General features: G+C 39.8%; 1 protein-coding gene and 1 non-coding gene across 2 annotated transcripts; both read right to left on the bottom strand.

Annotated features, from left to right (window-relative positions):
- Nucleotides 1–6,070: 6,070 nt before the first annotated feature.
- On the bottom strand, nucleotides 6,071–14,286 carry ddx54 (DEAD (Asp-Glu-Ala-Asp) box polypeptide 54). Its single transcript, XM_040158353.1, has 20 exons — nucleotides 14,167–14,286; nucleotides 12,250–12,376; nucleotides 12,008–12,078; nucleotides 11,726–11,914; nucleotides 11,530–11,579; nucleotides 11,392–11,433; nucleotides 11,199–11,294; nucleotides 10,988–11,109; nucleotides 10,765–10,826; nucleotides 10,111–10,242; nucleotides 9,751–9,961; nucleotides 9,508–9,639; nucleotides 9,139–9,360; nucleotides 8,974–9,047; nucleotides 8,661–8,867; nucleotides 7,844–7,992; nucleotides 7,612–7,725; nucleotides 7,408–7,518; nucleotides 7,172–7,278; nucleotides 6,071–6,715 (listed from the first exon to the last, which is right to left on the bottom strand). Exons 1-20 carry the CDS (start codon nucleotides 14,284–14,286, stop codon nucleotides 6,453–6,455), a joined length of 2,601 nt encoding a protein of 866 aa, XP_040014287.1. The 3' UTR covers nucleotides 6,071–6,452.
- Nucleotides 13,938–14,009, bottom strand: trnac-gca. Its single transcript has one exon. It is a non-coding gene; the product is annotated as a tRNA-Cys (tRNA).
- Nucleotides 14,287–14,540: the final 254 nt, after the last annotated feature.

Raw genomic sequence — 14,540 nt, 5'->3', positions numbered from 1 at the left:
AAATAAATAAAACGAAAGAAAATGCCATGGATGTTTTTGAACTGGTAATGAGTCGTCAGCATTTTTCTACATAGGAGAACCAAAAGTGCTGAGACGTGAGCAGTTAATGTCAGTCATGTTGGCCCTGTCATTCCCTGAGTGGCCTTTTGCCTCGTAAGCGATAGCCTGAGAAAGGAGAGGAGAGGAGAGCCAGACTTGCAGGGACGGCCGCTCAGGAAAGGAAAAAACAGAGACAACACACACACATATCTGCAAACAGATAGTAGGTCTGATAATGGATTCAGAGTAATGAGATAACTCAGGGGAAAAAATCTCAATATATTGTTTATATGCTGTACATTTGCAAGGCAATACAAAGCCACTGGGTAAGGTTGGTGGGTTTTTGGATTAAAAGCGTGTGTTCAGATTTAAAGGACCATGCCACTTCTTAACATGTTTAAGCGTATTGACCATGTATGTTGTACATGATGGCTGACATTTTTCCAAACCATAAGATTGTATTCAACCATTATATTCAATGTGTTCTTGTATGATATATATTTTTCTCAATATTTTTTTTCTATTTATGCCATTTCCATTGATTGGTCCAGACTCTTAATCATGCAGGTCACCACCACCTGCGTGATGAGCGTGTTTGCGTCTATATACCTGTATATTGCTTATTCTGCTTTGTGATGTTTATTCTAAGAAGATTTCTGTTCAACTGAAATATTGCTCTGTTAAATTACATTTTCTTGTAGCTCTCAGTACAGGATGGGTGTGTGCGTTCTACAATCTGTTCATTTTTCTAAACTATAAAATCACTTTTTACATTGATTTTTCAATCCTGCAGGCAGCCGCTGGTTATGCTTAACTTCCCAATATTACAAAAATCAACTTGCAGAAACCTGAAATGTTACTGATGTAGCAATGCAGCTGCATGCACAGGCTGTTTCAAAACTTTCCTTTTTAGTGCACTCAGTGACAAGCTGCCAAGTTTTAAGAGTCAGCTCATGAGCAACGCCTCAGAAAATCATGCCTAAAAATACAAAGCAAAACACGGACGATTGATTAGGTTAATAAAAATCTGGTTGCTTCTTGGATGAAAAAGGCAGCCATGTGGGAAAACTGTGAGGCCAGAGCGTCCTTTCTAGCAGCAATAGGAAGAGAGGTGCGTTCAAACACAATACTGAAAATGAACTGAAGCCAGTGGGTCAATCAAAGGAGCATGGTCAGAATCAGTTCAACACTGATGCAAAGTTTGTACAGATTTGTAATCAAATCTATAAATTTATATAACTATAACTATAACTATAAAAATCTATGACTTTATATAAAAAAGCTTGATCGGATATTTCATTTTCAGGCCTGTCAAAATGTGGACAGTGATCAGACAAATGTCCTCTGTCACTACATACACACATATGTAACTACTGCCTGGCATTTATATGCCACTGCTACAAGAGCAGCAGTACTCTGATGTGCAGGCTCTTTGGCATATCTCAAGTGGATGCTGTGTCAGTCCTGGGAACCCTAAAATAAAGATAAAGCTGCCGTTCCTGATGATTGGGGAGCTGCTGTCGCACTAGAGAGTGCTGGGACGGGGAGAGGGGCCATCAGATAGACAAGGGGGGGCGAGAGATGGCTTCACAGAGGACGGGATATGAGGTAAAGGCAGGCTGTAGGTCGGTATCTCTGCACGAGGATTAACTGATATCGTAGGCAATTTAACCTCCTTCACTCCAGCTTGTTCTGGTCCCAGATAGTTCAGGGACAGACAGTACAAACGCTCTATCTGGATGATATTTCCCACAGATAACTTTTTATAGCTGTCCTGTCGTATGCTCAGGTGTGTATTTCAACAATCAGTTGATATACAAGCCCCCCATTACCTCCTTCACTCACAGAGAGGCCTGTTCCCGGCAATGGACTGATGAGGATTAGAATTAATCAACTTGAAATTTTTGTTTTGATAAAGTCCAGTGTTTTCTTCACTTGTCTGTGTCACTCTTTGCGGCTCTTGTCTCAGTTTCAGAATAAAATGTCTTTATTGTTGCTCGATTAGTAAACAGTGTGCTGCTGAAATCTTTAATCTTTAACTTTAAGATACTTATATTCTAATTAGATTTCTAAATATTACATAAGGAAATTATTCACTCCAATATTCAGGCATCCGGGTGTGAAAATAAACTTAAGTTTCAGCCTCTCTTTTGCTGGGATTAATTTACTTAAAAGAAGGAAGAAAAAAACAATTTGATTTGGACATTTAATCTAAGATACCAAATAATCAGGTCTCTTAACACAAATGTGGAGAGAAAAAAATCGAAATATTCTTGTTTGTAAGTGTTACTGTCCTCTGTTCCATATAAAATCTATTCAAAAAAGTGTTTGCTCATCAAAGCAGAAGAACTCCAAAAAGTGTATATACATGTACACGTACTGTACACAGAGATTCAAAATGTCAGTGAGTACAATGAATGATATATCCTGGGAGTAGATACATTCATATTTATATTTACATGTTAATAAACTGTAAATGAATTCATTTATAACTTTTCTTGGACTAAGATCATATTGAAAAGTATTGTATCTGGGGTAAGATGCTTTATACTGACCCCAGATTCCATTATAGTTACACTATAGTTGTACATTTATCTATATCATAGATATCATATGTCTACATACATTTATATCTATATATTGAAATGTTTTTCTGTGAGATGTACTGTATGTACATGTACACAAATGCATGCATAATACATGAACTGTTGTCATGTAATTCCTCTATATATTGTATATACTGTATGCTATATGCACATATAGTACATGATTAAAATATAAAAGATTATTGTTCTACATGTGTGCTGATATATTTGTGTATTTAGCTTGTGTTGTCAATATTATATTAACAGTATTATATATTTTTTTAATTTTCTAATATTATTTAGCTTTATTTTTCTGTATACATGATATATACACCATAATAAAACACCATAGTCATTGGTAGAAGAGCAGCAAAGAGTTATGTAAATGTATGAATAAAACCATTAATAAGCTCTATATACTTGGTGGATTTGGTTCAATAAATATTAGGAATGTTAATACAGTTGTGACTTTTATTGAACTTCAAAGTAAACTGATACTTTATTTGCTTTACACCCTAGATAGAGTAGCTGGTGTGTTTTATGAATGGATGTTATTTGGAAGATCCCCCTTCTATGAAATATGACAGTGCTCTGGTTTGTGTCCCGTGACCATCTCCATGGTGACGCTACTGTGTTTGGACCAAATACATTACGCACCTACCGCCCCTTTTCTTCCATCTTTAGCAGCGTTCACACAGGCGACTGGAAGCCACAAATCTTCATGGAAGAGCCTCAGCCCACGACTAAATGCAGCCATGAATAACCTATGATAGCATGTACACATATCATCAAAAAACAGTCAGCAATTTAACCACATCCAGATGGACTGAGCCACATGTCTCTCTCACTTTCGTTGGTGTAGTGCTACACTTTCCTCTGAGGCTGCTGCGCATGTGGTCATGTTTTGCACCTCCTCAGCAGCTGAAGAAATAAGTAGAATTCTCCTTTGCTGGATGATCGACTGCTGTATCTTCTGCAGGAAATAAATTATACGATGATTTAACATGTAACCAAAGAGAGCAGTCAATCCTGATGCTTCACAGATGTGAGACAACCGGTCCATTATTGATGACAGAAGAACTCAACTCTAGTATGATATTGGCGATAAATATACCAAATCCCAAGATTATCATTTAACAGAAAGTTAAACGATAGCAAGTACAGTATATCTCAACGACTATTGAATTAAAACCCAAATTTGTTTAATTTGGTTTGAGTTTAGTTTGGTGAAAATTTTAACACGAGGCCTTGATATGAACAAATTATTAATGGCAATATTACCTAAAAGACGGCACAAAAATTAGTAACGTGATTACAGATGTCAAAAAGAAAATTCCAAAAATTCAAATCTGAGTTGTTTTTCAGTTATAAAATAAATAAAATACAGTAACTTACACACATTAATCATAATACTTATCTAATACAAAACTTACATAAGGTTCTTCTTGAACATTCTGTCTGACAATCTCTTAAATTCTAATATTAAAGACAAATTTGGCTATCCAGTCCAGACCGTAAGTATTTGGACAGTGGCACTTTTTTTGTTTTGTTCTGCCACTTCTGCAGCACATTGACTTTGAATTAATAATGGCTACTACATTACAGGGTCAAGTAGGTTTACATCAGTATAGAAAGAACCTATGTGGGAGATATAGCCTTTTAAACACACAGTTTAGGGATCCAAAAGTACACATGAAGTCAAAAAAATAATCAGATAAATTTTATTCATCATTTGTTTATTTATTGGAAAATCCTTTGCAGTCAATGGCTGCCTGAAGTCTTGGATCCATAGACATCAGCGGACACTTTGTGTCTTCCCTGGTGATGCTCTCCCAGAGCTTCACTGCAGCCACCTTCAGCTCTTGCTTAGTCTGGTCATCAGCAAGTAGAATAAAGCTCAGTTGGACTGAGATCGGGTGACTGGGTGGGCCAGTTGAGGATAGTTTAGGATCATTATAGTGCTGAATGATGAAATGTAGTCCAGTGAGTTTTGAGGTATTTGTTGTTTACGTCAGCAGCGAATAAAAAAAAATAAATAAACGCTCCCATTCCACTGGAAGCTATGCAAGGCCAAGTTATAACAGAACCACCGCCATGGTTGACGGATGAGGTGGTGGCTCTGGGTCATGAGCTGTCCCTTTTTTCTCATGAATATCCTCTCTACATCATTTTGATAGACGTTGATTTTTGTTTCATCAGTCCATAGAACTTCGTCCCACGACTCTACCGGTTTCTTTTTGTATGCGTTTGCAAACTGAAACCTGTTCTTTGTGTTTTTGAGGCTTACCGGGGTTTTGCATCTTGTGGTGAATCCTCTGAGGTTATGGTCACGAACGCTGAAATTACACACAGCTGCCCAAGAAACATTTAGTAGCAAAGTATCACAAAGCTGCCCAAGAAACATTTAGTAGCAAAGTATCCATTTACTTTTGACACCTCGCAGCTGGTGCACTGTGTTATATCTCACACAGTTCTTTCAACATTGACGTAAACCTTATTAAAATTAGAGCTGAGACTTGGCACGTTAATGTGGTATCCATTATTTTATTTCAAATTGAATGCGGTGAAGCAGACTGAGGAACAAATATTTAGTCTAGACTGTATTTTCTAATTTGAAGTAAACTGACACCTGACTTGTTTTGAAAAACGGTCAGTCCCTTTACTGTTTTGTATGGTTTTGTTTACTGAATCTGGATACTAATATTTGAGGCATGAATTGTCCCAGTCACATTGCTTCTCGCAACATTAAAGTATATATGCTATGTCAGTTTTCAGCTTCTGCACAATGTATGTAACCTACCATAAGTGGTGCTAAGTAGAAGGAGGAATACAAGAGTCCTGAAAACTTCTGGGACACTTGGTGATACACTTGCAGTACTACCTTTCCACCAAAAGAGTGCAGCATTGTAACTTGGAAAGATTAAGTTTAAATTACAATTTCAAACCTGAAATTGTAAACGACGGACTGCACAAAATCTTTGGTCTATATTTTTACATAACCTTTGGCTTCAAGGCTTTGTGCCAAAAACATTAACTTAGTGGACATTTTTACAGAGGAGATGAATAATGAGAAGCTCAACAATTTGGAGCATGTGGCTTCCCTAAAGAAGTGAATGAACTCAGTTTTGAGGAGCACAAACTGGGAGCGATCAAGACTTTACTCTAGCCGGCGCAAACGGCATATCGACAAACACGAAGGCCTAAGACAGATTGCAAAGTCACATCAAATAGGCTTTTTAAAAATTGTGGCTACCCTGACTGGGCTTTCATTACAGTAGCAACAAAATCTACAAAAAAATATCAGATAGAGACCACAGTTCCGCTGATAATATAACCCCATTTAATTGACCTGGATTGTCATCCCATATGTCGCTGGAGTTTTTCAGATGTGGTCGTCTGCTGGATCAACATGTGACTGACTGCAAATGAAGACATGACACAGAATATTGCCTTATTCAGATTTGTATTTTGCCATCCGTTAATAACTGGTGTAGGCATATATCAATACTCAAATTCCTTTAAACAGATTATTCTGCCAAACACACTTAAAAGAAGAAAATTCAGTTCATTGGATCATTCTTTTACTTACTTACTCTGTGACAAATACAGAGCTCAGTAAGTGAGGAGGAGAAAAGGAAGAGGTGCATCTCTACAAATGCTTTCCTCAACTCCTCTTCTCCTTCAATCCACAATCATACTAGATATCATGAAACTCTTGTGATGGATTGGGACAAAACTGGTGGTTATGATTCAGTCCCTCGTGGTGCCCTTGATCTCCAGTCTCTCACAGAATCGTCCCTCTGCGATCACTCTCTCTCCGTGTCCTCCTCACAGTCTCTTTTTCATCTTGCCCTTCTTTTGTCCGCCCCGTCCAAACCCTGACTTCTTAACTTCTCCGAGCCACTGTTTGTTCTTGGACCGAAGCTTCTTCAGCCCCCCGCTCTGCAGGAACTGGTGCTTCTGCTTTGTCTTGCGCTGCTTCAGGATCTGCTCTCTCGTCTTCAGCTCTGAGCGCGCCCTGCAGCCACCGGGCGTCTGCTGGGGTCCCACGGGGCTCTGGAAGTTAGGACCGCGACGACCACGGCCGCGACCTGACAGACGGATGACAAAGAAAGCAGGATCTTATTGTGTGACTTGTAATGTTTGAGGGTACATGTGGAAAGGGACTTTCGGCTGGGAAACTAAAGCAGCCAATCTGCCCAACATCTTGGCAGGTTACAGCAGAGAGTTAGATGAGAAAACTGATACCACACTCATGTTTGCATGTTAGCTTAGCTTAGCACAAAGACCAGAAGCAACAAACGAGATGTAATGTGTTAATTCATGAGCTTTTGAGGAGCTGGTAGGCAAATTGTGTTACCCCTGGACAGAGCCAGGCTAGATATTTCCCCATGTTTCCAGTCTTTGTGCTAAGTTAAGGTAAACCGGCAACTGGCTATAGCTTTATATTTAACAGACCAACATGAGTGTGGTATCAATACTCTCATCTAACTCTATAATTTATTATTTTTAAAGTGTTCAAGTTGTGACTGGAGCTTCTCCTTTACCTCCTGCTGGCTTCCTCCCTCCTCCTCCTCTTCCTCTTCCTCCCGTTTCTCCATCTGAGCCAGACCCTCCATCATCAATCCTGTATTTTTTCTTCCACTCTTCATAACTGTCATGTCATTAAGGTCAGACAAACTGTCAACAACACAACTAAATATTGTCAAGAGGGAGCGAGAATAGTAGCAGTAACTGTAATTTAAATAAATAAGTACAAAAAGACATTTGGTTGGAAGGATACAAGTTCTTCTTGTTCTTCTTGTTACTGATGACCTGACCACCATCTGTTTTGATCTTCTTCCTCTGGTCTTCCTTTCCCAATTCTCTCACGAAGCGCTTCTTCTTACGGTCCCTGTAAATGATAGCGATACACTAAATTATGGCACGGATGACAAAAACAGAAACATAAGATGTCAGAAAGAGGAGAGGAGAGACCGATTTTCACCATTTCATTATTTTTTTGTGCTGGTTGAACTTGTCTCCCTCATCTCCCATGAGGTCCAGGACAGCTGAGGAGGCCTGCTGTTCAAAAGCACTGCCCTCTCCGCTAAGACTCAACCTAGCACCAAACGGAACATGAGTCACAGGTTAGGACGCACGGATAATATATTTTAATCGTGTCTGATTTTACGCACATTTCAAAAAAAAAAAAAAAAAAGCAATGTTTCAAGCCTCACCCTCTCTCAGAGTTAAAGTCTTTGGGTCTGTAGGGGATGTAATACTCCTCATCTTTACCCGTCTGTCTGCTTTTCTTGTTCTTGGGCCGATCTATTTCATCTGCCTGCCAGCCACTTCTCTTGCTACCTACCACTGCAGAGAACACCCCCTGGTGGAAGCATAAAGAATTACACACTTCCTTAAATTGACATTTTAAAGTTACATAGCATAGCATTTATAAGTTACATAGCATAGCATTTATAAGTTACATAGCAGAAATGCTGCTCTGTCTTATTCAAGTTTGTACACAATGTGAAGTGAGTGTTAACTTTTACAGTTTTAAAAAAATGTCTTTCAGAGCTGATTTGATTAGTTGACAGAAAATTATCAATTATTTTAATACACCACTAATTGTTTGATTCATTTTTTTTGCAAAAATGACACAACATTAACTCATTGTTGCATCTTATTTGTGAGGATTTGCTGCTTTTCTTTACCTTATGAGAAAATAAATGGAATACTTCTGAGACATGGTTGGACAAACCGAAAATTTTTTAAAATAAAATGATTGATCGAGTAAATAATCTGCAGAATTAATGATGGCTCTAAAGTCTATTGACATAGTATGGAAATTAGATACGCTTTTTTCCTACTTGAATGTGGGACAGTGGTAAATGACCTTTCTTCCACCTGATGACCAACATACTAGATGTTCATCACCCGTGGTAAAATAAAATGCAAATGGACACTCACAAAGATGCTAAAGAAAAAAAAAAAACCACGCTGTAGATTCTTGGTTTCGAACCAAAATGCCACCAAGGCATTAGAGAGTCTTACCTTTAGAGAGTCCGCCTCCTTGCCTGTGGTGTGTGTGAAATCGTCGTCAGTGGCGGTAGAATTGACAGGCTGATGCAGGCAGCTCTCTGCAGCCAGGTCGTCTCTCTGTTTGCTGAATTTGTCCACCAACCGTGTGTCCTTGGAACGTTTGGCCCGCATCACCTCACTGGCCGGTGTCTTACTGTTGGAGTTGATTTCAAAGATAGTCTAGAGGAATATGAAAGGAGAATTTATTATTGTTTTAGATTTTATCACAGGTTAGCAGAAAATTACAGTACTTGAGACATCAGTATTATTACCTACTGTAACTCACCGATTTGGATTTGTAGCCCTTGATGGAATCAACTATTTGAAGGCGCACCAGTTCCATTTTCTCCAAACCTGACCCTGAAACAAGATCAATTAAATGCTGTTACCAGCCACCGTCTGAGCATCATCATCACAGTTCTGTTAATAGCTCATTCTCCTCCAAACTGACCTAGTAAGGGATGGACAGCCATGCTGGACAGATCTGTGTTTTTGACCCGTCTGATGGACTCTGGTGAGGGGTTTGGTCGGGACTTAAGGTACTGCTTGTATGCGTTCTCTGAGATACGATGCAGGTTTTTCAGGTCCATGGAGTTTTCATGAGCCGTGATGAGATGAGCGCCTTCGTCGTCCAGGATACTCTGAGGGACCCGACCGAACACACCATCTGAATCTGGAGGAGAGGGGAGGTAGTGATGGACGAGACAGTGATAAATAAAGCATACTTCTACAATTCTACTTGCAGCCTCAGAGGCGTAGTACATCAATCCAAGAATTAATTCCTCAATTCAGTGCCTGGCGGGCGCTCTGCAAAGGTTACCTTGTGTGTGTTCAGGTGTGGCGAACTGAACAGGCCTTCCAAAGAAGAGGTGAAGGTCATAGACAAAAGGCATCTCATCTGGACAAACCATACTGTAAGCCGTGCCACTGCGACCCGCACGTCCCACACGGCCTGATGGGAAAAGGCGGGTGAATAATCAGACGGTATCATATCAGCCTAATCACTTCTTCCACTTATTAAATTATCTTAAATTAGGGACAAATCAGTGTATAAGCCACTCACCAACTCTGTGCAAGAAGAGCTTGGCCTTAGAGGGGAAGTTGTAGTTGATTACGTTGTCCAGCATGGGGATGTCTATACCACGAGCAGCAACATCAGTCACAACTAGCACCATGGCTTTCCGATGCACAAATTTCCCTATGTTGATCTTTCTGGCAGTCTGATCGAGGGCACTGTAGATGTAGGCACAGTCCAAGCCTTCTGAAGAAAGCAGCTAGAGATCAAATTAAAAGAAGTTATTTAAAAAAAAAAAAAAAATCTGAGGGGACTTTCACAACTGGATTTACTGACAATGTGTGAGGGTTCACTGGGGACAAATAAACAAAAAGAGAGAAGAAACTTATTCTCCTGTCTGCATCTCACCTCCTTGAGGTACTCTACGTGGTGTTTGGTTGCTGCAAAGACCACTGTTTGCTCCTGAGGCTTCACTACATTCCTTAGGAGATGAAGCAGCATTGCCGGCTTGTCGTCCATGCGCAGATGGAAAAATGACAGCTGATGAAAGACAGGAGAAAGTAAAACATTGTGGAAGACTGGCGATCGGATTTTGCCCTGAGCTTTAGATGCACGTTTATGAGTCATTTCTGGGTAAAGAATACGCAAAGGTTTTGTTTGCAATTGTCCCATTCATGACATAAACAGGAGATTACACCTGAACGCATCACTATAAATCTAAAGAGTCAGTACCCTGCCACATCAGCTGTTTTGAAATCCATTAAGAAATAAATACACTAAACATGCAAACTAGTTTTTTTTCCAGTTAATAAATACTAAAAACATATCTCAAGCAGATGTTGCTCACATTACAATTCTGCGGCTAATTGTTATCATTATTCCTATGAAGTACATCGTAAATTTGTCAATCTATATTAATTTATTATAATGACACTATGTTAAAAAATAAAAGCATGCTTTCCCTCTCATAAAACTTAAGTTTCTATGGGAAGAACAATCCATAATCATTAGCACTTTATTGCCAGTTTTGTCACGTTTACATAAACCAACTCCTGTCTTTACCTTAATCTGGTCACTGAGCTTAGAATCAACATCCAAACGAATCAGCACTGGTTCCGTCAGCCCTGGAAAAATGTTAATTTAGTTAGCCTGGGCCTTAAGCACCAATATGAAGATGACCCCAAGATGTAGAGCAAAACCGATTCAAAAACCTCTTCAATCACGATGGATGCATGTAAAACAGAACTGACAGTAAACAGGATGAAAAATGTGAAGTTGATCTCACCAGCTCTGGCAAACTCCACCAGCAGTTTGGGCAGAGTGGCAGAGAACAGCAGAGTCTGTCTGGTGTCTGGAAGCCTCCGGATGATCTCCTGAAGCTGCTCAGCAAAACCCATTTCAAACAACCTGAGTGGAGGAGACACGTGGACACATTAACAAATAAATGCCAGCATTATGAAAATATGATAAATTTAAGGCACGGTTCCATTTCTCACCTGTCAGCCTCATCAAACACCACGTACTCCACATTCTGCAACTTCAGGTTCATCTCCGCGGCTACGTGCATGAGACGGCCGGGGGTGCCGATGATTCTGGGGCAAAAGGACAGACACCAGGTTTTTCAAGATACAGTATGTGGATTGGGAGCAAACAACCTTCACAGTCTGCCCTACAACAAATCACACTCACATGTCAGGGTTTTCATGAAGAGCGGCAAACTGATCATCCATTCTGGAAAAGAGCAGAGGCATTTGCTGTACATTCATTCCAGGTTTAAAGGACAACTGTACAACAGAAACAGCACCAGACAACTAAGGAGTCACATACCTGTCTCCACCAAGGATCAAGGCAGTCTTGAGGCCAGTGAATTTTCCCAACTATGAATCCACAACAAAGACAAAGCATATTAATTCATCTATAAAGATGTACTGAACCCAGAAAATATAGCTGCACAATACACCAGCCACCTAGAACTCCTAAATGAACAAGTGCAATAAGCATTCATCAGTCTGCGCAGCCTGACCTCTTTTGTGAACTTCATGGTCTGCAGGGCCAACTCTCTGGTGGGGGTCAGGATGAGGGCCCTGGCTCCTGTTTGGGCTTGAGGGGCCTTCAGCTTCTCAAACATAGGAACCAAGAAGGCAGCTGTCTTACCACTGCCAGTCCTGGCCATGGCTACTATGTCTTTGCCATCCAAAATCAATGGGATAGTCTGAAGTGGGGGAGAGAAGGATTGGGCATGAAATATTGTCCATCTAGCAGTAAAAATGTTGGATTATGGGATCCTGAAGCAGCACTAATTTACCTTTCTTTGGATTGGAGTTGGGACTTTGTAACCTTTCTTCATGACCCCTTTGTATACAGGGTAACTGAGACCTGAAATCATACAAAATGAAGTCAAATGATGTTGCTCCTGGGGAAACAGTAGATCATACTTTACTTATATAGATTTTTTCAGCTCATATGGATACATATGGGTAGATTTCCAATACTTTGAGTAACCAGTGGACATGCAGCCCTATCTGTACACCCTTCACTGGCTCTTACCCATGGACTGAAAGCCTCCAGACTTTTTTTTCTTCTTGTTTTGGGCTCTGACCAGCTCCCTGGTGTCAGGTTCCACATCTGACAGGCAGTCTGATGAGGCGGGGAACCGCGGCAGTTTCCTCCCTGGCTGCGACACCAATGAGAAAACACGACCATTGCTTCTTAACATCACGACAGAGCTAACATGACAGAGGTACCACATGACGCCTTCAAAAATTAACATAGAATCTTAATCTCGACATAACTTGAAAATATGTGTTCCTTCTGAGGTAAGGGGGAGAGCTGAATATTTTTTTAATGAAAATGTTATGCAGTGTGCAAGATTTTAAGAATAATTTAGGGAATATATATATTTTCTTTAAAAAAAATTGTTTAGACAAGGTGGTAAGCCACCTTCATCTTGATGCAACTGGTCTCATGATCAATTTAATTAGTAGACGATGGCCTAAACAGCAGTGACACTCATTGCAAAAATAATGCCTCTGCTCTTTTTCCCTGAAGGTTAATGATTTAGTTCATGAAAGTGTATTCATTATGATGTTAGCCAAGGGGATCTCTCTGTCAGGTGATGTAGCCGACATTTCCGGAAAATCCTGCTAATCTATCTACAGTATGTATGGATACACACGATATATGTATCACCAAAGAGGCAAATTCAAGTGTCAATGCGGCAACGAATACAAGTGAAAGACACAGGGGGATACTGGGGTAGATAAATAATAAGTATAGGAAATGGTATTGTTTTGTATAATTACTTTAGAGCTGTAACTAACAATTATTTTCATTATCTATTAATTTGCCATTTACTTCCGCATTAAATCACGTGGTCGATAAAATGTCAGAAATTAGTGAAAAATGCCCATCAGCATATTCCAGAGACTAAATTGGCATATTCACTGTATTTATTTCACTCAAACTAACAGTCCAAAACCCAAAGCTATTCAGCTACTTTCACAGATGACTAAAAATGTACATATTATCATTTAAAAATACTTTTAGACGATTATCCATATCATTGCTTCTCTCAGTCAATTATTTGACTTACTGTTTCAACTCTAAATTACTTACAGATTAGATGTGTTAATTGTAGGTAAGGATGTATCTGCGTATAGCAAGAGCTTACAGTACTTGTATGAGGGTCTTAGAATACATTCAGTGACACCTTTATTAGGTAAACCTGTACAATACAATGCGGTCCAATTCAACTGCCCTGTCATAAAATCCAACATTACAAGGTTCATAATGTTCACTTTTGGGTGACATTGTTGGAAATGTGTGAATTCATTTATACAGTATATTTATTACTGAGGTCACAGTTAGAGGTGGTATTCTACTGGGATACATTATATTGAGGTGTTTCTCTTCTCAAATATGAGGATTTGATGCTTTTCTTTGTCAAATATGATAGCGAACTGAATATCTTTGGATTTTGGATTTTGAGGTTTTTTCAGCCAAAACGAGGCATTTGAAGATGTCGCCTTGGCCTGTGGTAGATTATAATTCGTTTTTTTATTATTACTTTCACTCTTTACTGTCATTTTGTTGACAAAGCTATAAACTGATTAACCGATTGTACACAAATAATTGTCGGCAGATTAATCAATAATGATAATAATTGTTAGAGAAGAGCGGCTAATAATCCATCATACTATTTGTCAGTCATGCGAAAAGTTTATTAAGCTGTGTCCAGGGGGCATCCGGATTTGAACCGGAGACCTCTTGATCTGCAGTCAAATGCTCTACCACTGAGCTATACCCCCGACCGCAGAACGACTACGTTCAGAAAATACTTCTTCGATAAAACTGTTGGTGTGAGCACAGACCCTGTTAACCGTACATGCTACGTGTCAATAAACTAAACGTGATAATGCGGTAGAGCAGCTGACCGAAAAAGTAGTTTTTAAGAGTCGGACTTACAGAATCATCGTCCTTAACTTCGGCAGCCAGCTCAAAGTCTCCGCTGTCAGAGTCAGTCTCCGGCTCTCTGTTGGCTGTGTGTCTCTTCTTCTTCGTCGGTTTCTTCTTTCTCTGGGCCATCCCGAAGCTTTAATGCTCTTTTAAACGGCGGGGCGAAAACTTCACTGCGCAGATTATGACACAAATCGGCTCATGGAACCTCAACGCACAACAACACGGCGGGCAGACATGTTGGAAACACGTGTGAGCTTCTTCTTGTTCTTCTGCTTCCGTTTTGCGTGAGTGCTGGCGCATCGCTTAAAGCTAAACATCGCCACCTACTGCTACGGAGCGTGGCAGCGTCTGAATATGTGTTAGGTGTCCTTTACTTCCTT

Source organism: Xiphias gladius, chromosome 20, assembly GCF_016859285.1.
Source record: "Xiphias gladius isolate SHS-SW01 ecotype Sanya breed wild chromosome 20, ASM1685928v1, whole genome shotgun sequence".
Taxonomy (NCBI): domain Eukaryota; kingdom Metazoa; phylum Chordata; class Actinopteri; order Istiophoriformes; family Xiphiidae; genus Xiphias; species Xiphias gladius.
Note: the sequence above shows the minus strand (reverse complement) of the source record. Positions and strands in the feature narration are given on the sequence as shown.